A 22,314-nucleotide genomic window follows, 5' to 3' on the forward strand; every position below is an offset into this window, starting at 1 on the left:
ATATTTACCTAGATGATGGCTTTGCATGTAAAATGGAGGTGGGTCTTTTATGAAGCGGTAACATTGGCTTTTTTTTTGACCTCCCTCCTGTAGATACCCCTGGACTCTTAAGTATCCTCAGGTGTTACCTTCACCAAAGGCAGAAGGTTGAGATATAACTAGTTCTGCAGATTTTTAACTTCCCAAATTCCTTCCAGTCAAGCTTCAACACTGCCCACCCCCCAAAAAAATTTTTTTCCTCAAGAAACCACTCTTCCAGATGTTACAGTTAAATCATATTTATTTTTCTCTGCAAGCAGCACACACCCCGCCGTGCTCTCCACACATTTTTTGTAAGCCCACCTGAAAAAATTAATTTTTGTGGAAAATAAAGTCGGATAAGGAAGTGATGCCCTTTAACTGCTCCAATTGTACCATTCTTTCTCGACAGACGTGGTGTAGATTTCACACTCAACAGGCTGACTGTCTGAGCATGCTCAGCGAGACCCAGGTGTGACCTTTTGCTCTTTTGTAAGCAACATTTGGGTCAGGCAATCCATCATGGTGTCCCTGCTGTCAGATCTGGTGCTTTCCTGCAGCCGTCTGTCACCGGGGTAGATGGAACCTGCTTAGAGGCAATCCTGTCAAAATCTATGTGTCTACTCACGCTCAAGCAGAAGGATGCTTTATGACAGGCCCAGCAAAGTCAGCAGGAGATACTGGAGGACTCTGATTTGCACTTCCTCTTTCTTTCCCTTCGACCAATTGAACGCTGTGGGTGTCTGTGTGGGTGTGCGGTGCGTACCACTACTTGGGTTGATCTGCAGATGCAAATGGAAGATGTGTTGGGTAGCACATGCCAACAGCTAGGGCAATGTAGACCTTTTGGTCTCAAAGCTGGTCATCACGAATGAATCGGTTGCCTTCTGAATGCTTCCCATAGTAGATATAGCGGCATTTCCCCAGAACACCTGCAGCAGAGAAAGAGAAGCAGAAATACTGTGATATGTATATTGTGAGCCCTTACAGGGGAGAGGAATAAAAACAATGAGTATAAAAATTGAGTTTCCTCCAATCTTGTATTTGAGTATTCAGTCTCTTATGGGCTAGACCAGATTAGGTTTTCTGTTTTATCTTTGAGGCAAATGAACAAGAAAATACTTCTTTCCCAGAGCTGGCATTCACTTATTTTCCCTACCAGTTCGCAAGTGTGAGCTCACGCGCACTGCGCTTGCACTAGCCACCTCCATGCATGTGTGTGGCCTTCCACGCATGCGCTGTGCTCATGTGCATGGCTTGCACGTATGCGTATGGCTCAGTGGTGGGTTCTACTTACCTTTACTACCGGTTTGCAACAGGGCCAAGCACATGTGCTCGCTACGCTTGTGCGTGCTCTTCTGCACAAGCGCAGAAGCTCTGAACTACTCAAAATTTCCACCGCCTGTTCTCCAGAACTGGTCAGAACCTGCTGAAACCCACCTCTGATTCAGACCACATGTAGCTATCTAGCATGGCAAGCACTTTTAGCGAATAGAACAGGAATCCATGATCTCTGCTCTTCTCTTGAAGAGAATTGATGATCAAGAATCAAGGTTGAATTAGATTAGGTAAAAAGAAAATATATTAATGGATATAATGTATCAATTTTTATTAAGATGTTGGATGGTATCATTTGAGAAAAATGATAGCTATAATAATTGGGATATTGTTTAAATACGTATAACAATTGTAATAATTTGAACATTTTTTACTTAAGCAAAAAAGAAAAGAAAATTGAAATAATATATGATTATTATTTATAAACAAAAATTACTTAATTGGTGTTTATATACAGTATGTGATTTAAGATTAAGAAATATGTGTAATGGCAAACTAGAATATATAAAATTTTGTTAAAGATGACAAAAAATTGAACAAATTGATGACCGGGCCAAAGCTCTGTTCCGAAAAGATGTAATTTGTATGTTTGGAAAAAAAAAATCTTTTTGCAAAAAAAAAAAAAGAAGAAGAAAAAGAAAAAAGAAAGAATTATCCATGCAGAGAACAAAGTCACTTAAAGAACAATGCTCTCATGTTAACCTGAGTTCAGGATACTTGTTACAATACAACATACAACATAGAACAGGACTCTCCAATCTTGGCAACTTTAAGATTTATGGACTTCAACTCCCAGAATTTCTCAGCCAGCAAAGCCACTTTTCACAAAGTCCACAAGTCTTAAAGTTGCCAAGGTTGGAGACCCTTGACATAGAACATCTGTCACGCATTTTTAATTTAACCTTTAAAAGACCAAACTTTCCTTCAAATCAAGTTTAGTTTCTGGTGACTTCATGAATAACATTCCTGTAGGATATTTAAAAAAAATTAAACAAAAACTAAAATAGTTTTCTGTATATTTCAAACATGTCTACAGCTCTGGTAGATCACTCCAAAAACAAATTAGGTCCTTGAGATCAGCCAAGGCCAACTAGATATTGTCACTTCATCAGGCAATACTAAATATGTCTATTTTGCATCTTTACATACAATTTGACTTTGAATTGATTTCGCAATGGCTCCCCTCAAATTCAGAGAGCAAAATGACACATCAACAATCATGTACTTTAAATAGAATTTTAGCAATCTGGTTGTTTGGGTAGACTACAAGCATGAAAATGCACAGGGGTGTCTATAAATCAATACAGTGGCCATAATTCTGCAATCAAAGCTCAGTTCATTCTTTTTGGGTGTGTCACATCTTTGACACAGGCTAAAAAAAATGGGTTGAAGTTCACACCATCACGGTTGACTCTTTAGCTTTTTGGGGCCACATCCTGCAGAGATCCCTGAAAATATATTAGCTCTCGCATATTATTATATATTACTTTACCCCATAGTAAAGTAAAGGTAAAGGTTTCCCTGCAGATGCAAGCTAGTCGTTTCCAGTTCTAGGGGCAGTGCTCATCTCCGTTTCTAAGCTGAAGAACCAGTGCTGTCCAAAGACGTCTCCGTGGTCACGTGGCCGGCATGACTAAACGCCAAAGGCGCACGGAACGCTGTTACCTTCCCACCAAAGTGGTCCCTATTTTTCTACTTGCATTTTTTACGTGCTTTCGAACTGCTAGGTTGGCAGAAGCTGGGACAAGTAACGGGAGCTCAACCTGTTATGCGGCACTAGGGATTCGAACCGTTGAACTGCTGACCTTTCGATCGACAAGCTCAGCGTCTTAGCCACTGAGACACCACGTCCCCTTGTACCACATAGTACCACATAGTAAAATATCAATGCAAAATATATTGATTCATATATTTACCCAACTTGTTGTTAAAATACAACATATATTAACATAAACTCAGGTGAAATTCTATTCTAAATCTGCATGTTCTGTTTCAAAGAAATATAATATAGAATTAGGTTTGGATTACAACTTCTATAATTTCTGATCACTGGAATGCTAGTTGGAATCAAAACACATGGAAGATTCTTGCCTTAGCACTCGGTGGTCAAACATTACCAATGACCCTTTGGTAGAAACATTTCATGTCTATTTCTTTATAAATCTGTTCTATCCTATTTCTGGATTTTAAAAAGAATTTATTGATTGATTGATTGATTGATTGATTGATTCAATTTATATGCCGCTCTCCTCCGGAGAGTCAGGGCGGCTTACATGCGTTAAGCAATAGCCTTCATACTTTTGTATATACCTGCTTAGTAGGACTTTTGCCCCCCCCCCACTAAGCGGTGTTCTTTTTTATACAAAGTCAGCTTATTGCCCCCACAATCCGGGTCCTCATTTTACCTACCTCGGAAGGATGGAAGGCTGAGTCAACCTTGAGCCTGGTGAGATTTGAACTTGCAGTAATTGCAGGCAGCTGGTGCTACTTAACAGCACTTTAGTCTGCTGTGCCACCAAGGCTCTTAATAATAACTCTATTTAACAATAATTCTATTTAAATCAATATTTGATTATGTCGCCCTTCCAAAATATGCCTCTCTCTATATATTTTTTAAAAAGCCTTTATAAAAGTATCATATATTAATAGATACTAAAATAATGTTCATTTTGGCATTTTTAAAAGTTCATTGTAAAGTTCAAAGACAGGCAAAATCAGGAGGATGTTAGATTGATCTGTTCATTAGTCCGGAAAGCCATGTTCTTTCCTTCATTCAGATTTTGAAATGTAGGCCAACAAAATTAAATTAATCCTTAAGCATTTTTAAATTTCAGACTGAATATTTTTTTGAGACGAAAAAAATTGACAAAGGGTATAAATTCAATTGAAAAGTCTTATAACTGCAACTGAATTTTTCTTTTTCAGGGTGAACTATATTTTCAATTTTTGCCTCTTCCAAATTAATCTGACCTACCAGATTCACAGCTAAGCTATCCATATTCCTTCTGCTTTTAAAAATTCCCGGAAAATACCCAATTTAAGAAAGATAATGAGCACTGAGTGTAAGCAATTGAATTCAATGGGGGCTGCCTTTAAGCATACATGTACAACAGTGGTAGGTTGCTCTTGGTTCTGTCCGGTTCTTTAGAACCGGTAGTAAAAGTGGCGGGAAGCTCCGCCCACCCAGCCGGACGTCATAATTGACGATCTGCGCATGCGCAGAAGCTTCCCGTTGTGAATCAGTAGTAAAGGTAAGTAGAACCCATCCCTGATGTACAAGTGTGAAGATAGTTTGAAAGGTGTCTTTTGAAAGAATACGTTCAAATCTATTTTGAAAAATAATGTATTTGGAAACACCTAATTTGGGAGAGGCTATATTATATATAATATGCACAATATAATATGCATATAATTCCACATTTCAGTGCATATTTGCTATTCTTCAGAGATTAAGGAAGAAATAGATAGATTAGACTGACGGATGAGCAGCTGAGAAGGTAACATGTTATCAGAAATAGATAAATCCCCCCATTCTTTTTCTGGAAGTCACCATCCATGAAAAACAGGGCTTTTATCTTCCAGAATGACTTTTCATGACAAACGCTGAAGCTATCGCTGTTTCTTTTTCCCCCACGAGGCTACCCAGGGCTGTCGATTTTAAGTATCAAAATTTAAAGACCATGAAGTGTATTTTTATTAGCACGAGTTGTCTTTTATTAACAACATTCCTCAAGTTCCTTTGGCAGATGGGACTGATAAAGCAATCCATAAAGTCAATCCTGCTTTTCTTTTTCTTTTTTCTTTTCCTCCCCCCTCAGCGCCTGGGATAGAAGCTGTTTATGGAAATTGTGGTGCTCCTTTGATGAATGCATCAGACCTGCGATGAGGTGTCGTGGCTTAGAAAATGAGACAAGGAGGCAACGTATTAATATTGTCAATGATCTCTTGACAGCCAAACAGAATCCTGCCGTCACCATCCCGATTTTAAATAGACATCAAGTGTGTACAAGACAAAAGGCCAGGCTTTCCAACAAAAGGCGATGATTGGGTAGAGTGCCTCTTTGGACAATAACTTGATCTGAGAAGACACTGTCAGGATTCGAGACAAGCCTGGAATTGTGTGCGGTGACAGAAAACAGAAACGCAGGTCAGAGATACTGGTGCTGAATTGCTCCACGTATATTCTAACACTGTCGCCGGCGCTAACATAACCTGACATCCTTTCCTATCACTTAGAATATTCTTTGTGGTTCCTGCAGATTTCTTTTCTTTTTTTCTTCTCTCGCTCTTCCTTCCCTAGACATCATTACAAACTCCAGTGTTGTTTCTGAAGTTCCTGGCAGGCCTCCGCTGTCACGGGGTTTTCAATCCGTGAGGCCTAAGGACAACCTCAGTCAATCTAAATTTGGAATTTGTGGCAGAAGCGCTCTCGTTTTCAGGGCGATCTCGGCGACTTGAGGTGATCTGAACGCCAAAGTGTGAGGAGCTGTCACCTTAAATAAAGTCCTTCGAGGAACTCAGTTCCAGGGACGTTGGGCAAAAGGAGGTTGGACAGTCTGCCAGCACGGAATGAAATCCAGATGCTGCTTCTGTGGTTGGCCTGAGGAGAAAGGGACTTGTGACTGTTAAAGCCAGCTGGGTTTTTTGTTTTTTGTTTTCTTTTTTCGACTCCTTCGGTCTACGGTTGTTTAAATTAATGAAGTATTGTGTTCAAGGAGAACACCTACTAAGGAGCCCAGCTTCAGTTCCATTATTGGGTGGTTTATGTTCACATTTTTTTTTGTGGTTTTTTTTTTTCCCCCCTCAGAGGTCCCTGATAAAAGCAAAGCTAAAAACAGTCTCAGGCGGGAATGGCTATTATTTTTTATCAGGAAGGTTACGGTATTTGTAAAGCAATAATCTCCCTTATCGTTTCAATGAGGGTGACAAAGAGGCCTGCATCGTTTATACACAGAGAGGCAGACTCACAAGGATTTATGTTCACACACACAGAGAGACACACACTCATGCCATCCCCTTCCCACTCTTAGCAGCTGAGAAAACTCTGCAAATGAACCGAGCTGGTTGGCTTTAGGAAGAGCAGTTGGGAGGAAGGTCTTTCTTTCCTAATATTTCTCCTGTCAGCGATATTTTCTGGAAATAATTCCAGAAAACGTGTAGCAGAGAGAGAGAGAGAGAGAGAGAGAGAGAGAGAGAGAGAGAGAGAGAGAGAGAGAGAGAGAGAGAGAGAGAGAGAGAGAGAGAGAGAGAGAGAGAGGGAGAAATGGCCAACCTTTAATGACCTACGTGGCATTTTTAATTAAAATATCCAGCGCTGGACCTGATAAGCAAAGTATAGTTCCGATACAAGGAGAACTGGAAGCTCTTTTCTATCCAGGCTGCTGAAAAATGACAACATCCCCCTCCTCTTGAAGGATCATTCTTCTCCAAATGGAGCACCTAATTTTTCTTAAGTAGCCTCTTCCACCGTCGCCCAAAAGCTGTTAAAAGTATAATTATGAAAAAATTGCACGGGGGGAAGATTCATTTTTAAATACACTCTTTATCTTTTAAATGTTTTCCCCTCTGCGGAATGGATGTTCTAATTATACTGAGTAAGTAACAATCTCGCCATCGTTCGCCTGCGCGGAGATATCTGTCTCACTCAAACGTTATATCGGACTGTCAGGATGCAATGCCTACTGGAGTTTGGGGGGAGGTCGGGGGGGGGAGCAATTATCCTCATAAACAAATACATGCATACATACTAACACAAGTTTTTTAAAAATATTATGCATTAAAAATGAGCGTGCGGTGCTCAAAACTCTTGAATATTTAAACTACAATGTACACACTTGTTTGGAGGAAATAAAAAGGCATCCTTTCAGGGTATGAGATCAAATTTCCTTCCAATTAGTATTGAACGCTGGAACAATTTGAGATAATGGTGCCTTCAACATTCTTCTAAATAGAGAAATTCTATTCTATTCTATTCTATTCTATTCTATTCTATTCTATTCTATTCTATTCTATTCTATTCTATTCTATTCTATTCTATTCTATTCTATGGTGGGATTGCAGCCTCATGCAGCCCCCTGGGAGAGAAAATGGGCCATTGGGGGCGGCACCACCGCACCCCCATGCCGTGTTTTGGGTCTAGGAGGCCTCCCTGCACTTACCTATGAGCCAAAATGGGGCGCATGGGGACTCCTACAAGGGGACGGGAGGGGCCAGCCAGCAATTTAACTACTGGTTCTCCCAAACTGGCCCAAACCGGCTGAATCCCACTACTGATTCTATTCTGTTCAGTTCTGTTCTCCTCTCACATCTCCTATTTGTGATCACTTTACCAGCAGTTCAGCCTGGTAGAAGGCTGAAAGTAGATTAATGTCATAGGTACCCCACAAAAGATCTACCAATGTATTACACCACGGGTGTCAAACTCACGATGTCATGTTGTTGTCCTGTGGTGTATCATGACTTTTCCCCTTTTTGCTAAACTGGGGGTGGGCGTGGCCAGCACGTGATGCATCCGGCCCGTGGGCCACGGGTTTGACACCGCTGTGTTACATAAAAGACATAACAGTTTCTCCAAACAGAAATACTAATGCGATAAGGGATCTTCTTCTGAAGTTATGATCTACCCACAACAAGGACACACCGGGTCCAGCAATGAATGCAACAACATTTTGGTATTTGGGATCTGAATGACTTATTCCCTGCCTCTTCTTGTAAAGTTCCTAGAGCCTCCTCTAGGGAAGGGAGACAGATGTCCACAATTGCATTGGCTGTAATTCCTGTGACCAGAGAAGTAATGGGTGGAAAATCATTAGAGAGATCCAATTTAGGACTAAGGAGAAATTTCCTAACAGTGAAAGTAATCAGTGGAACAGCTTGCCTTCAGAAATTGTGGGTGCTCCATCATTGGAGATTTTCAAGAAAAGACTGGACAGCCAGTCTCCAGAATGGCATACGAGATCTCCTGCTTGAGCAGAGGGTTGGACTAGAACCATGATGGTGAACCTATGGCACGCGTGTCCATATCAGTTGGCATGCGAGCTCAGCTCCAGCACACATGAGTGCACCGGCCAGCTGATTTTCGGGTCTTCTGGGCCCACCAGAAGTAGGGAAACAGGCTTTTTCCTGACTCCGGAGGGCCTGGGAGGGGTGGGGAAGGCCCGTTTTTCTTTCTCACCTGGCTCCAGATCATCACTATGCATCTGGGAAGGGCGAAAACAGCCTTCCCCACCCCCTGGAGGTCCTCCAGAGGCCGAAAAAAGGCTGTTTAACAACTTCCAGTGGGACTGGAAGGCACGTTTATTTGCTGTCCCCAGCCTCCAGGGCCTCTCTAGGAGTCTGGGGAGGATGAAAATGGCCTTTCTCACCCCTCCGGAGCTCCTCCGGAGGCCAAAAACGCCCCGTTTGACAACTTCCTGTCCCACCCCTGCCCCCCCTTCCTGGCACGTAATGGCAAAAGGGTTAGCCATCTAGCCATGGACTAGAAGATCTCCAAGATCCCTTCCATCCCTATTATTCTATGTTCTAAATGTCCAGGGAGCTACTTTTACGATTTGACTGTAAAGTTCAGTCTAGGTGGGGGAACCCTTCAAATTATTTGAAAGCTTCAATTGATGCAAAATTAAACTGCTTAATCTTTAATCACCTGCCTGGAATTTTCCCTCTTTCTGTTTTAAAACAACTTTGTAAGTTATCATTTCGTTTTATTTTATCATTTTATTTCCAGGCCGAAGGCAAACAGTAATCCCCAGTTTTTAATCTAGAAAATACTAAGTAGTCTAGATCCAATGGTGTGCTGAAGGCAGCTCTCATAAGCTTAGGACAGTGATGTTGAACCTTTTCGGCACTGAGTACCCAAACCGGAACGCCCGCGCGCTGGAGCGTCAGACATCCGAAGACCAGCTGGTCAGTGAGCATGCACACTGGCCAGCTGGTCTCTGGGTTTTCAGCACTCTAGCACATGCGAAGATCAGCTGGCGACAGCTCACATACCCACAGAGAGTGCTCTGCTTCAGGAGTGGGTTCCACTTACCTTCGCTACCGGTTCGGAACTAAGACCGTGCACGTGCGAGGAACCTTCTGTGCATGCGCGGAACATCAGTGATGATGTCTGGGTGGGTGGTCACAGCCTCCCACCACCGCCACTACTGGTTCGCCCGAACTGGGGCGAACCGGTAGAAACCCACCATTGCTCTGTGTGCGTTGTCTTGCATGCGTGCCATAGATTCGCCATCACGGGCTTAGGAAAACCTCAAACGTTGCACATTGGTTGAAATCAAAGGCTAGCCTTGACACACCTAACATGCCAATGCGTGTGGACTTCAACTCCCAGAAGTCTTAAAGCATGCCGGCTGGGGAGTTCTGGGAGTTGAAGTCCACCTATCTTAAAGTTGTCAGGTTTGAAAACATTGAAGGAGGCCAACAGAAATTGCAATAATGGTTCTGTAAAAAAACAACTCATAGTCAAGCTGGTGAGCGATTAAAAGCATTTCAGTATTTCCATTGCAGTATTTCCACTTTGGATGAAATGGGTGTCCTTTCTCTAAAAAGAAATATATATAAATATGGGGGGAAACAGATGCCCAAGAATGTTATTATTTTTTTTTTTTTTTTTTTTTATTGCAAAAGTTTTACAATTACATTTTCACCCCTTTTTTTTTTCACCCCCCCACCTCCCTCCCCAAACTTCCCATCCTCCCTAACCCTCCCTAACCCTCCCCCCCCCAGACTTCCCTATTATGTACTCATAACTAATAACACTGATATGTATACCTGAACCCATCCCTCCCCCTACATAATTTTCCCTCTTTGTCTCTTTATATTAAAATATTTCTAATACATTGTTTTCAAATAAAAGCTATTTGATACTTTCTAATTTGGTATTTGTTCTGAACATATTCTATCCACCTTTTCCATTCCCATTCATAAGTCTCTTGTGAACAATCTTTTAAATATGCTGAAATCTTCGCCATCTCTGCAAAACTGGCCATCTTCGAAGTCCATTCCTCGATAGTAGGCAAAGCTTCATTCTTCCAATATTTACCTATCAACAATCTTGCTGCTGTTATCATATACAATATTAATTTTGTTTCATCCCGTGTAAAACCCTTAACTATGCCCAATAAAAACAATTGTGGAGAAAATTGAATTTTTTTCTTCAAAACATTCTGCATGACCCACCATATTTTTATCCAAAAAGCCTTAACTTTCCTACAGGTCCACCAAACATGATAATACGTAGCATCCAAACATTCACATCTCCAACATTTTGGCTGAACATTAGGGTACATACATGACAACTTTTTAGGATCTAGATGCCATCTATAAAACATTTTATAGAAATTTTCCCTCAAATTCTGCGACTGTGTAAATTTAACATTCTGAACCCAAATTTTTTCCCATGTTTCCAACATCACTGGTTCTTCAAAATTTTGTGCCCACTTAATCATACAATCTTTAACTAATTCCGTTTCTGAATCCCTTTCTAGCAAAACATTGTAAAGCCTTTTAATATGCATTGGACCTTTCTCTCTTATATGTCTAACCAATTCTTCCTCATGCAACATAATACCAGTTTTTTGGTCCTCTTTCCATCTCAGTTGTAATTGATTATATTGTAACCAGGTTAAATTAATCCCTTCGTCCAACAGTGTCTGCAATGTCTTCAACTGCCATCTGCCCGCATCTGTAAAAAGAACCTCTTTGTATAAAAACCCCCCGAGTGACATTATATTTGTATTCCACAAGGTATGACCAAGATCCAGCCATAGCGGTATTTTATAATCCCATTTGAGTCGGTGCTTCTTCCAAACTCTCATCAAAGAATCTCTAAGTATATGACTTTTAAATACTTTATCAACTTTGTCATCGTAAAATAAGTAAGCATGCCATCCAAATTCAAGATCAAAACTTTCTGCATTCAATATTCCAGCCTTTTTACCCCCAAACCAATCGCTTGTTAAAGTTAAAGTTGCTGCATCATAATATAACTGTAGGTTTGGAAGTTTAAGGCCTCCTCTTTCTGGAACATCTTGCATAATTTTCAATTTCACTCTCGGCTTTTTCTCGTTCCAGACAAACTTATTAAGTCCAGTTTGCCAAACTTTCAGTTGTTTATCACTTTTAAGCACCGGAATCATTTGAAACAAAAACAGAAATCTTGGCAAAATGTTCATCTTAACTGCTGCTATTCTTCCAAGTAAAGACAGTTGCAGCTTTTTCCAAGTCTCCATGTCTTTCTGAGCCTCTCGCCACAACACCTCATAGTTATTTTGAAACAATTTCATGTTTGATTCTGCAACCTGAACTCCAAGATATTTTACCTTAGGTACAATTTCAAAACCTGCCCTCCTTTCAAACTCATATTTACGATCTTGTGTCATATTTTTGACTATCATTTTAGTCTTTTTTGAGTTCACTCTGAAACCTGAAACTCTACCATAGTCTTGTATAATGTCGTTCATCAAGATTGTTGATTCCATTGGTTGTGATAGGGTAACCACCAGATCATCTGCAAATGCCTTTACTCTATAATCCTCTTGCCTTATCATTATGCCTTTCAAAATTTTTGAGTCCCGTATTGTATTTAGCAAGACTTCCAATGTTAAAATAAATAAAAGTGGGGACAACGGACATCCCTGTCTTGTTCCTTTTTCAATTTTAAACTCTGTCGTCAAACTTCCATTAATAATAATCTGTGCTTTTTGCTCTTGATAAATTGCTGAGATTGCCTGTGTAAACTGGTCCCCAAAGCCCATCTTTTTTAAAGTCTTTAGTAGAAAATTCCAATCCACTCTATCAAAGGCCTTCTCCGCATCCAAAAAGACCAGCACTGCAGAAATCTGTTTATTCTTATCAAGATATTCCAATAAGTCTATTACTTGCCTTACATTGTCCTTCATGTATCTACCCTCAATAAATCCCGCTTGGTCCTCATGAATCACCTTTTGGATTACTGGCATCAACCTGTTGGCTAATACCTTCGCGTAAATTTTATAGTCTGTATTCAAAAGAGATATTGGTCTGTAGTTCTCTGGTTTTTTAGGACCAACTTGTTCTTTTGGTATCAAAGATATATAAGCAGTTGTCCAGGATGGGGGTATTTTACCCCCTTGTTGAATATTGCAAAATAAATCTCTAAGTTGTCCCACCATTTCAGCTTGTAAAGTTTTATAGTACACTGCAGTCAAACCATCCGTGCCAGGAGCTTTGGCTGTTTTTAGCTGTTTAATTGCTGCTGTTATCTCCTCCTCTGTTATAGGATAATTCATTCTTTCCTTTTGTTGATCAGTAATTTTTGTAACTCTCTTATCCTTTAAATATTTTTCTATAAGTCCATTCTGCACCTCATCTTTGGCATATAGTTTAGTGTAATAATCCACAAAAGCTTCTTTAATTAGTTTTTGTTGAAAGATTTCTTTCCCTCCAATATCAATACTATCAATAGTCCGTATACTTTGTTTTTTCCTCAATGTGTAAGCCAACCATCTGCCCGGTTTATTAGCATTGCAAAATGTATTATGCTTCGCGTATTGTAAACTTGTTGCAACTTGTTCCGCCATAAGCATTTGGAATTGATCTTTCAAAAGTTTTATAGCACTTCGTATTCTTTCATCTGTTGGGTTTTTAATAAGTAACTGTTCTTTATTCTTTATTTCCATTTCCAACTCAGATCTTTTCTTTTGTCGGAACAGTCTATGTTTAGAATTCATGTAGATAAGTACCCCTCTCATATAAGCTTTACTTGCATCCCAAACAATTTCAACTGGGGTACCTTTATTCAAATTTATTTCAAAAAATTCTTTCAAATGCTTTTTAAGTTCTATTATATTTTTTTCATATCTAAACAGGTTCTCATTTAATCTCCAAGAACGTCTCTCAACCTTATCCATCTCGATTTCTATCCATACAGGACTATGATCAGTCAAAATTCTTGGAAAAATCTTTGTTCTTTTTGTCTTAACAAGTAGATCATTTGACAACAAGATAAAATCAATCCTAGAAAAAGATCTATGTCTATCAGAAAAAAAAGTGTAATCCAATTCATTTGGGTTATGTATTCTCCAAACATCTTTTAGTTCCATATCTTCTTTCATATCAAAAAAGGTCTGTGGTAATCTAACTCTAGACTTTGCCAAGCTCTTTTTATCTAATTTAGAATCAATTACTCCATTCCAATCTCCCATAATTAAAATAGATCTGTAGTCCCATTGCAATATTTTAGTATGTAACATCTTGTAAAAATAATCCTGTTGTTGGTTGGGAGCATAAATTCCAATCAAAAGAATTTGTCCATTTGCTGTAAACAATTCAATTGCTACAAATCTACCATCTTGATCTACTTCTATAACTTTTGCTGTTAATTTTTTATTTACATAAATAACCACACCATTCTTTTTCTGCGAAGTTGAAGATATATAATGTGCTCCTAGTTTTGAGTTTATCAAATATTTTTGATCTTGAGTTGTAATGTGCGTTTCTTGTAGACATATTATATCATTATTAAATTGTTTCAAATATGTAAATAATTTTTTCCTTTTCTGTGCTGAATTCAACCCATTGACATTCCAAGATAAACACTTAAAGGTCATTGACCTCTTCATGGAGCGCGGAGCAATATGCTTGAAGTTCATCCACAAGCTTCGATCTCGCTCCTCCCATAGCGCCAATCTCTTGTGCAGTGCTCTTAACTGCCTTCTTGTCTTGTCTTTCCTGTTGTTGTTGTTGCTTCTGTTTAAGTAGCTTGGATTGAGCTCTAGTTATACGTTGATCTTTAACTTCAGTCAACTGAATCAAATCCAAAATTGGAGAAGAATCCAGCGATGGCTCACTCAGAATACCTCCTTCTGCACCTTGCACGTTTTCTAATTCCTGCTTAGACTGTTCTTTCAATTGCCTCTCTTCACTCTCCTTAATCTCCAGAACTGTAGATGTACGTGGAGATGGTGTTCTTTCCATAAGAATAGTACTGTAAAAGTGTTGCGCCTTCTCCACGGTATTCAACCGATATCCTTCTCCCTTATATCTGAAAATTACCCCAGCTGGTGCATCCCACCGGAAGGGTATCTGTAAATTTTTCAATTCCTTAACAAGAAAACCAAATTCTTTTCTAGCTTTCAGCATTTTAGGAGGTAACTCTTTAAAAATTACAAGCCGTGAGCCCCCCACTTGTATAGAGGTGTGGAAAGATTTTTGCAGGATATCATTTCTAATTTCTCTCTCAGTAAAGTATATGACCACATCTCTGGGTAATTGTCTTTGCCTGGCCACCCAAGAGTTCACTCTGTAAATTTTATCTATTTTATGAAATACCAAATCAGGATTAACTTGTAGAATCTTAGCCAGGGCTTCAGAGCAAACTTGTCTCAAGTCCTGTCTTTCCTCCTCTCGAATTCCCCGAAGCCGTATGGCAAATTCCATCGCCCGGAATTGTATCATAACAATCTCATCTTCAATTCTCTGCATTTTATTGTCAACTTCATCAATTTTATAATCATTGTCTTTCATCCTAACATTAACTTCTGATTTAAATTCTTCAACTTTAAAATCAACTTTCCCAATAAAATCTGCCAGGCCAGACGCCACTTCTGATATTTTTTTGGTCACCATAATTTGATTCTGTTTCACCATGTCTTTAATTTCATTAATTTCCTGCAAAAATTCCTGATGTGATTTTTGAAGTTCCTGTTGTGATTCTTGAAATTTATCATCCAAAGTTTTAGAAATAAATTCTTTTAAATCTGCCACATCAAATTCTTTTTTCTGAGTTTGTAGCTGTTGAGCAGGGGGAAGTTGCGTTTGCTGTTTGTGTGTGGGGGATCCCCCCCCTAATGCCTTCCCTTCCTGCTTCTTTGAAGCCATCCTGGCTCGTGATCTAGTTTTTCTAAAGAGGGAGGTTCCTTTTCCTTTCCCTCCTGCACAAAGACTTCTAAAAAAGTCCCCCAGATTTGATCAAACAAGGGTTAAAATAAAGCAAAGTCCAATATTGAAAAGGGAAAAAATTTCCGAGTTATTTCTCTTGTAACAAGCAAGGCAGCTTAGTAGCAACTTGGAAACTTTGTAGCAAAACAAAGTAACTTCACCAATCCACACTCGCTGGCTCGTTAACTCTGAAGCTAGGCGCCATGTTTTTTCAAAGCACTTTCACTCACTCGCATTTTTTCAAATTGAAAAGTCAACAAAGTGCTAATACTTGCGTTTCCAAATTTCAGGATTCAGGTAGTTTCGCTGTTTATTAAAGCTGATTCTTTCGCTTTAAGTTTCCTGCAGCCGGCTTGTTCTGCAGAAGCAGAATCGTCCCACGCCGCCCGGAGTCTCAGCAGGTTGGAAGGGAGCCGCGCCTGTTTCCTCCCCAGAAACAATTCCCTGGGGGGTTACAGGGGCTCGACCTGTGCCCTGCTATCTCTCCTCCAATAATCCTCAGGATTTTGAAGTTTTCGAGCCGCTTCTCGATCGCGAAGCGGCTCTACAGGCGGCGGGGCTGGCGGAGCTTCAAAGAGCGCCGCCGTCGCCGAAAACAAGGAAACCGGAAGTCCAAGAATGTTATTATTAAACAACTTAAAACTCTACTTATAACTGTGTCTGGCTAGGTTAAGGTTTAATTTGACCTAGACCAAGTGCATTGAAGGGAACAGACCACTAGATGTTTAAATAATCTACCATACTATGCCAGAGTTCTTTTATGTCATCATGATGTAGTCAGGCCACAAACAGTGGTTTGCTTTCTTTGACCCAGGCTTAGACATAGTTTAAAGGCTCCCTAATGCATTAAGGATCTGAGCCATTTAGGTTAGCAGATTAAAGGGAAGGGGGGAAGAAGCACGAATGTTTCCATTACACATACCCTTGCGTGCAGGGAAACAAATAACGCACTGTGCCTTAGATGTCACACAGTACTTCATTTGCAAAGAGAACAAAAAGCGGCTCTTCCTTCTTGAATGACAATGCTGTGATCTTTTGCGTCTGCTTTCTACAGATCCAGGAACAGAGGTCCTTTCAGAGAAATTATTGCAATCATTTGTAAATAGCTGGGTAGAACTTTGTAGGAAGGCCTCTGTGGTCTCTCTCTCTCCCTCCCCCTCCCCCCTCTCTCTCTGTGTAAAAAGATTGCATGTATACATTTTATCTTCTTAAGGTCCAATGTGAGCTAATGGGATGTGGATTGGGAGTAGAAACTCATCCAGTTGCTGCTGAACTACAATTTAGAGCAGGGGTGTCAAACTTAATTTCATTGAGGGCCGCTTCAGGGTTATGGTTGACCTTGGGGTCTGGAGAGGGGCGTGGCCGGGGTGGGTGGGTCCAGGGTGGGCATGGCCATCTTCCCTGCCTCCCTCCTTCTCATTTCCGTCTCCCTCTCTCCCTCCTTCCCCTTTCTCCTTCTCATTCCCATGTCTTTCCTTCCTTCTAAGCAGGGGTGAAATGCTACCGGTTTGCTCCAGTTCGGGTGAACCGGTAGTGATAAAAACTACCAGTTCGGACAAACCGGTAGTTTAAAAAAGCTACCGGTTCCTCTGAACCGGTATTTGCAAAGATCAGCTGTGCCGCGCGGTTTAGCTTTGCTAGAAAGCAGGAAATCCTGCTTTCAAACAAAGCTAAACCGCGTGGCACATCTGATTCCTCCCCTTGCTGTCCTACTTACCTTCCCAAATCTCTTTTTGGCACATACTGCACACGTCCGCACACATGCACAGTGTGTGCTTGGCGCGCAGTGTGCATGCGCAGCCAGCAAACCGGTAGCAAATCGGTTCAGATTTCACCACTGCTTCTAAGGCTGACCACGTTCTGGCCCTGATGGCAGCCATTAAGTTATAGTTTAGCGCCTGGCCGGCCTGAGCCAGGATTAAGGCACTGGGGGCCGGTCCTTCACTGTCTCAAGGGCAGTCTTGCGAGCCAGATCTAGCCACATCACGGCCACATCCGGCCTGCAGGCCTTGAGTTTGACACTCCTGATTTAGGACATCCTTCACCCTTTCCCATACTGGCTGTGTCTTTTGAGAATAATAGAATAATAGAGTTGGAAGGGACTTTTGAGGTCTTCTAGTCCAACCCCTTGCTCAGGCAGGAGACCCTATACCATTCTAGACAAATCTTCTTCAAAAGTTACAGTCCAGCAAGAGTTTCTCAGCCACCTGTCATTATAAATGATTGGCGTAAGAGATCAGGTTTTCTTCATGGAGATCAGAACAATTTAATAATTGGTAGCAGAGACAGTTTGGTAACTGAACCTCATCCGTGCAAGTTAGCTGGTCCAGATGTAGTTAGTCTTATTTTAAGATACAAGACTATGCCAAGTGTGATTCATCCAATCTTCTCTTTATTTTCCTTGCATTTAATCAAGCTTTCATTTACATGTTGGTAGTTTGTCCATATTCCATAGCTGAGCAACTGTGTTTGCTTACAGTAGTAGTTCAAGATAAACATATGAACATAGCTTTGGTGGCGCAGCCGACTAAAGTGCTGTTAAGTAGCACTTAGCTGCCAGCTGCCTGCAATTACTGCGAGTTCAAATCTCACCAGGCTCAAGGTTGACTCAGCCTTCCATCTTTCTGAGGTGGGTAAAATGAGGACCCGGATTGTGGGGGCAATAAGCTGACTTTGTATAAAAAAGAACACCGCTTGGGGGGAGCCTGAAAGCCCTACTAAGCAGGTAAATACAAAAGTATGAAGGCTATTGCTTAACGCATTGTAAACCGCCCTGAGTCTCCGGAGGAGGGCGGCATATAAATCGAACCAATAAATAAATAAATAAATAAATAAATAAAATTCCAAAACTCCTTTCCATTCCACAGTTATAAAGACACATTTAAACATTTGAGCTGAAAATGGAAGCAGAAACTTGTTAACTCTTCTTTGTTGCTGAGACAGAATGGAAAAACAGGAGGCTGAAATTCTTTATGTTTTGTGTGATATAAAAGCCAACTCTTTACCGCTTACCTGTTTTGAAATGTTTGCGTTTAAATGGGGAAGGGTGGAAATATTTTCTTCACCTGGCAGAGCACTATTAACAATAACCCAGTTTTTCCACATGAATCGTGGTAAATTTCTATGCGGCCATTTGAAGGATATACAAATGGGTGGCTCAGCAGATGACATCATCTATTTATTTATTTATTTTATTTTATTAAATTTCTATACCGCCCTACTCCCGAAGGACTCAGGGCGGTGAACAGCCACAGAATAAAACACATAAATACAAAAATTTAAAATAGAATAAAAACGAATTAAATAATTTGGCTGAGACAAATTTAAAAATACCCCATAATTTAAAAACAAATTAAAATTTACATTTAAAAAGGGGAGAAGATTTAGGCCAGGCCAGCTTGATGAAATAAAAAAGTCTTAAGCGTGCGATGGAAGGTGCGCAGATCCGGGATCCTCCGTATCTTCAGGGGGAGCTTGTTCCAGATCTCCGGGGGGAGCTCGTTCCAGAACTAGTTAAACCAGGTCAAAATGTGGTCCTATTTAGATACAGGACCACAAGGAAAACTAGAGCAGTGATGGCTAACCTTTTTGCCGTCGTGTGCCAAAAGCAGGGGGTCGCGGGGTGTGTTTGCGCATGCGTGCTGACACCCATAATTCAATGCGTCCTGCCCCCCCCCATGCTCCCCCCGCTTTTGGCACACAATGGCATTTTGGGCCTGGTAGGCCCGTTTTTCACCCTCCCCAGGCTCCAAAGGCTTTCTTGGAGCCTGGGGAGCAGGGGTGAAATCTAAAATTTGTTACTACCGGTTCTGTGGGCGTGGCTTGGTGGGAGGGGGGTGATGTGACTGGGTGGGTGTGGCCAACTTTTTTTTTTAACTTTTAAAAGCATTTTTTCTACAACCTCTTCAGCTGAAGTGGTTGTAGAAAAAATGCTTTTAAAAGCCTCTGACGATCCCAGCTGAGCCGCGTGATCGTCAGAGGCTTTTTTTTAACTTTTAAAAGCATTTTTTCATCTGAAGAGGTTGTAGAAAAAAATGCTTTTAAAAGTAAAAAAAAAAAAGCCTCTGATGTTTTACTCCTTTTTCAATAGGAGTAAAATGTGTGAAAAGGACACAGAATAATAGAAAAAAGACAAAAAAGAGCCACTTATTCATCTAGGAGTTATGTTGCACATAACATGCAAAGACAGGAGATTGATTAGTAAACAACTACTGTCCATTTTAATTTTGTTTATACTATCTACAGACTACAGATAATATACTATTTACAGACTAACACCTACAATAGGTCCACTCTTACATAGAACATAGAATCATCGAGCTGGAAGGGATCTCAGAGGTCTTCTAGTCCAACCCCCTGCGCGAGCAGGAGACCTTATACCTGTGATGGTGAACCTATGGCTCATGTGCCAGTGATGGCACACAGTGCCCTCTCTATGGGCACGCAAGGCATCACCCCAATTCAGTTCCGCCCTGCATGCATGCGCGCCTCCTGCTGGCCAGTTGGTCTTCGGATCTCTGCCATGCATGTGGGGGTTGGTACGTGCTGGGGGCCATGCACACATGTGCGTGGAGCAGGGGGCATGCAGGGTGCATGGGGGCGCACATGCATGTGCATGGGGGGACATGTGTACATGCATGGGGTGCATTCAGGGGTGCACACGCATTGCATTTTGTGGGTTTGGGCACACGCTTTGGGCACCTGGTCTGGAAAAGGTTAGCCATCACTGCCTTATACCATCCTAGCCAAATGGTTGTCCAGTCTATTTTTGAAAACCTCCAGTGATGGAGCACCCACAATTCTGGAAGTCAATAGCAATAGCACTTAGCAATAGCACTTAGACTTATATACCGCTTCACAGTGCTTTACAGCCCACTCTAAGCGGTTTACAGAGTCAGCCTATTGTCCCCAACAATCTGAGTCCTCATTTTACCCACCTCGGAAGGATGGAAGACTGAGTCAACCTTGAGCTGATGAGATTTGAACTGCCGAACTGCAGCTAGCACTCCGTTGAAGTAGCCTGTAGTGCGGCACTCTAACCACTGTGCCACCTCGGCGTCACCTGTGCCACCTCGGCTCGAACAGCAAGTCAAGCTATTCTATTGATTAATCATTCTGCTAGAAAATTTCTCCTCACTTCTAGGTTGGGTCTCTCTTTAACAAGATTCCACCCATTACCTTCTCATGCTTTGGAGAAATTTCTGGAATTCTCTTGGCTTTTTTCCTTTGATTAATGTGTGCAATATGTAGTTTCATAGATTTCATATCAAATTTTATTTTTTACATTTCCCCCCATTTTTAGGTTCCTCTACATCATTACCTAACAGAGAAATGCCACATCACCACTTGTGACATTTAGCTCTTCAGAAAAGGCATTGACTATGCTATGTAGAGCTCAAGTTATTTGTAGAATGCAGGATGCCCCCTTTTTTCTCTTGGACATAATTCCATCCTAAAAATGGTAGTAATGGATGGAAAGAGAGACATACAACTTAGAAGTAAGAAGACATTTTCTGACAGTGAAAACAATTAATCAATGGAATAGCTTGCCTGCTGGACTTGTGGGTGCTCCATCATTGGATGTTTTCAAAAATAGATTGGACAACCATTTGACTGGGTGGAATAAGACTCCTGCCTTGAGCAGGGGGTTGGATTAGAAAACCTCTGTGATTCCTTCCTGCCCTATGATTCTATCTATCTATCTATCTATCCATCCATCCCTCCCTCCCTCTATCTATCATCTACCTATCTGATTATAGAATAGAATAACAGAGTTGGAAGGGACCTTGGAGGTCTTCTAGTCCAGCCCCTTGCTTAGGCAGAAAACAAATGGTTATCCAATCTCTTCTTAAAAACTTCCAGTGTTGGAGCATTTACAACTTCTGGAGGCAAGTTGTTCCACTGATTAATTGTTCTAACTGTCAGGAAATTTCTCCTTAGTTCTAAGTTGCTTCTTTCCTTGATTAGTTTCCACCCATTGCTTCTAGTCCTATCCTCAGGTGCTTTGGAGAATAGCTTGACTTCCTCTTCTTTGTGGCAGCCCCTGAGATATTGGAACACTGTAATCATGTCACCCCTAGTCATCATGTCATCTGTCTGTTGTCTGTCTGTCCGTCCATCCATCCATCCATCCATCCGTCTGTCTGTCTGTCTGTCTGTCTGTCTGTCTGTCTATCTATCATTTATCATATCTGCAGTAGACAGACATAGAGAAGAGCTTAGCAGACATTCTATCTATCTATCTATCTATCTATCTATCTATCTATCTATCTATCTATCTATCATCTATCTATCTATCATTTATCATATCTGCAATAGACAGACATAGAGAAGAGCTTAGCAGACATTATATTAAGATTTTATTGATGTTGCTATGAAAGTTTTTTTTTTTTTTTGCATGAAAAATTATGCTAGAGATACATCCCTAAAGATATGGCCTATTTCCAATAAGTCTCTTTTTTCCCCTTTTTTCCTGTGTAATGGAAAGCAAGTTCCAAAGGTCAAAGAAATCTATTCCCACCTAAACCGAAGACCTTGACCACTAGAGGGCAGCATTAATTTGTCAAAGGAAGCCACAAACTGCACATATTCTTCTAGGACAATTAAAGCAATCCCCTTTGCTTCCATCACAGTCCACGTTATGCTTTGTAAGGATCTGTGGTTTCAATTTGTACATTCATAGCTTCCAGCTTATGCCTAGAAATCTGACTTGTGGGAGACTGAAAAATCCCACTCACTCGCTATCTTTGTGCAAAGCCAGCAGTAAGAAAAATGCAATAGTTTTGTCCGGTCTAAGAAAAAATAATAATAATTGTGCCATCAACACTTGTGCTCTAAGCAAATGTTAAGGCGAATTTCTAAAACTTACACAGCAGAAACGATTTGAAGCCACAGGTTGAATACTGATAGTGGTGGCATCTCCTTAGACCAGGAGTGTCAAACTCAAGGCCCGAGGGCCGCACCCAGCCCACAATGTGGTTGGATCCAGCCTACGTGGCCATCCTGGTCTACCCAATGTGAAGAGGGAAGATCAGGCCACCG

The 22,314-nt window shown here is 40.9% G+C and overlaps 1 protein-coding gene across 1 annotated transcript in view; it reads right to left on the reverse strand.

The window, feature by feature from the left end:
• Nucleotides 1-262: 262 nt before the first annotated feature.
• LRMDA (leucine rich melanocyte differentiation associated) overlaps nt 263-22,314 on the reverse strand; it is a 1,044,508-nt gene continuing 1,022,456 nt past the window's right edge. Inside the window, exon 8 of the mRNA XM_060694129.2 lies at nt 263-950. Coding sequence (XP_060550112.2) covers nt 871-950 — 80 coding nt within the window. The 3' untranslated portion in view covers nt 263-870. The remainder of the gene's footprint in view (nt 951-22,314) is intronic.

The sequence above is a fragment of the Pantherophis guttatus genome, chromosome 6, assembly GCF_059756535.1.
Source record: "Pantherophis guttatus breed Tessera chromosome 6, ASM5975653v1, whole genome shotgun sequence".
In the NCBI taxonomy this organism is placed as follows: Eukaryota; Metazoa; Chordata; class Lepidosauria; order Squamata; family Colubridae; genus Pantherophis; species Pantherophis guttatus.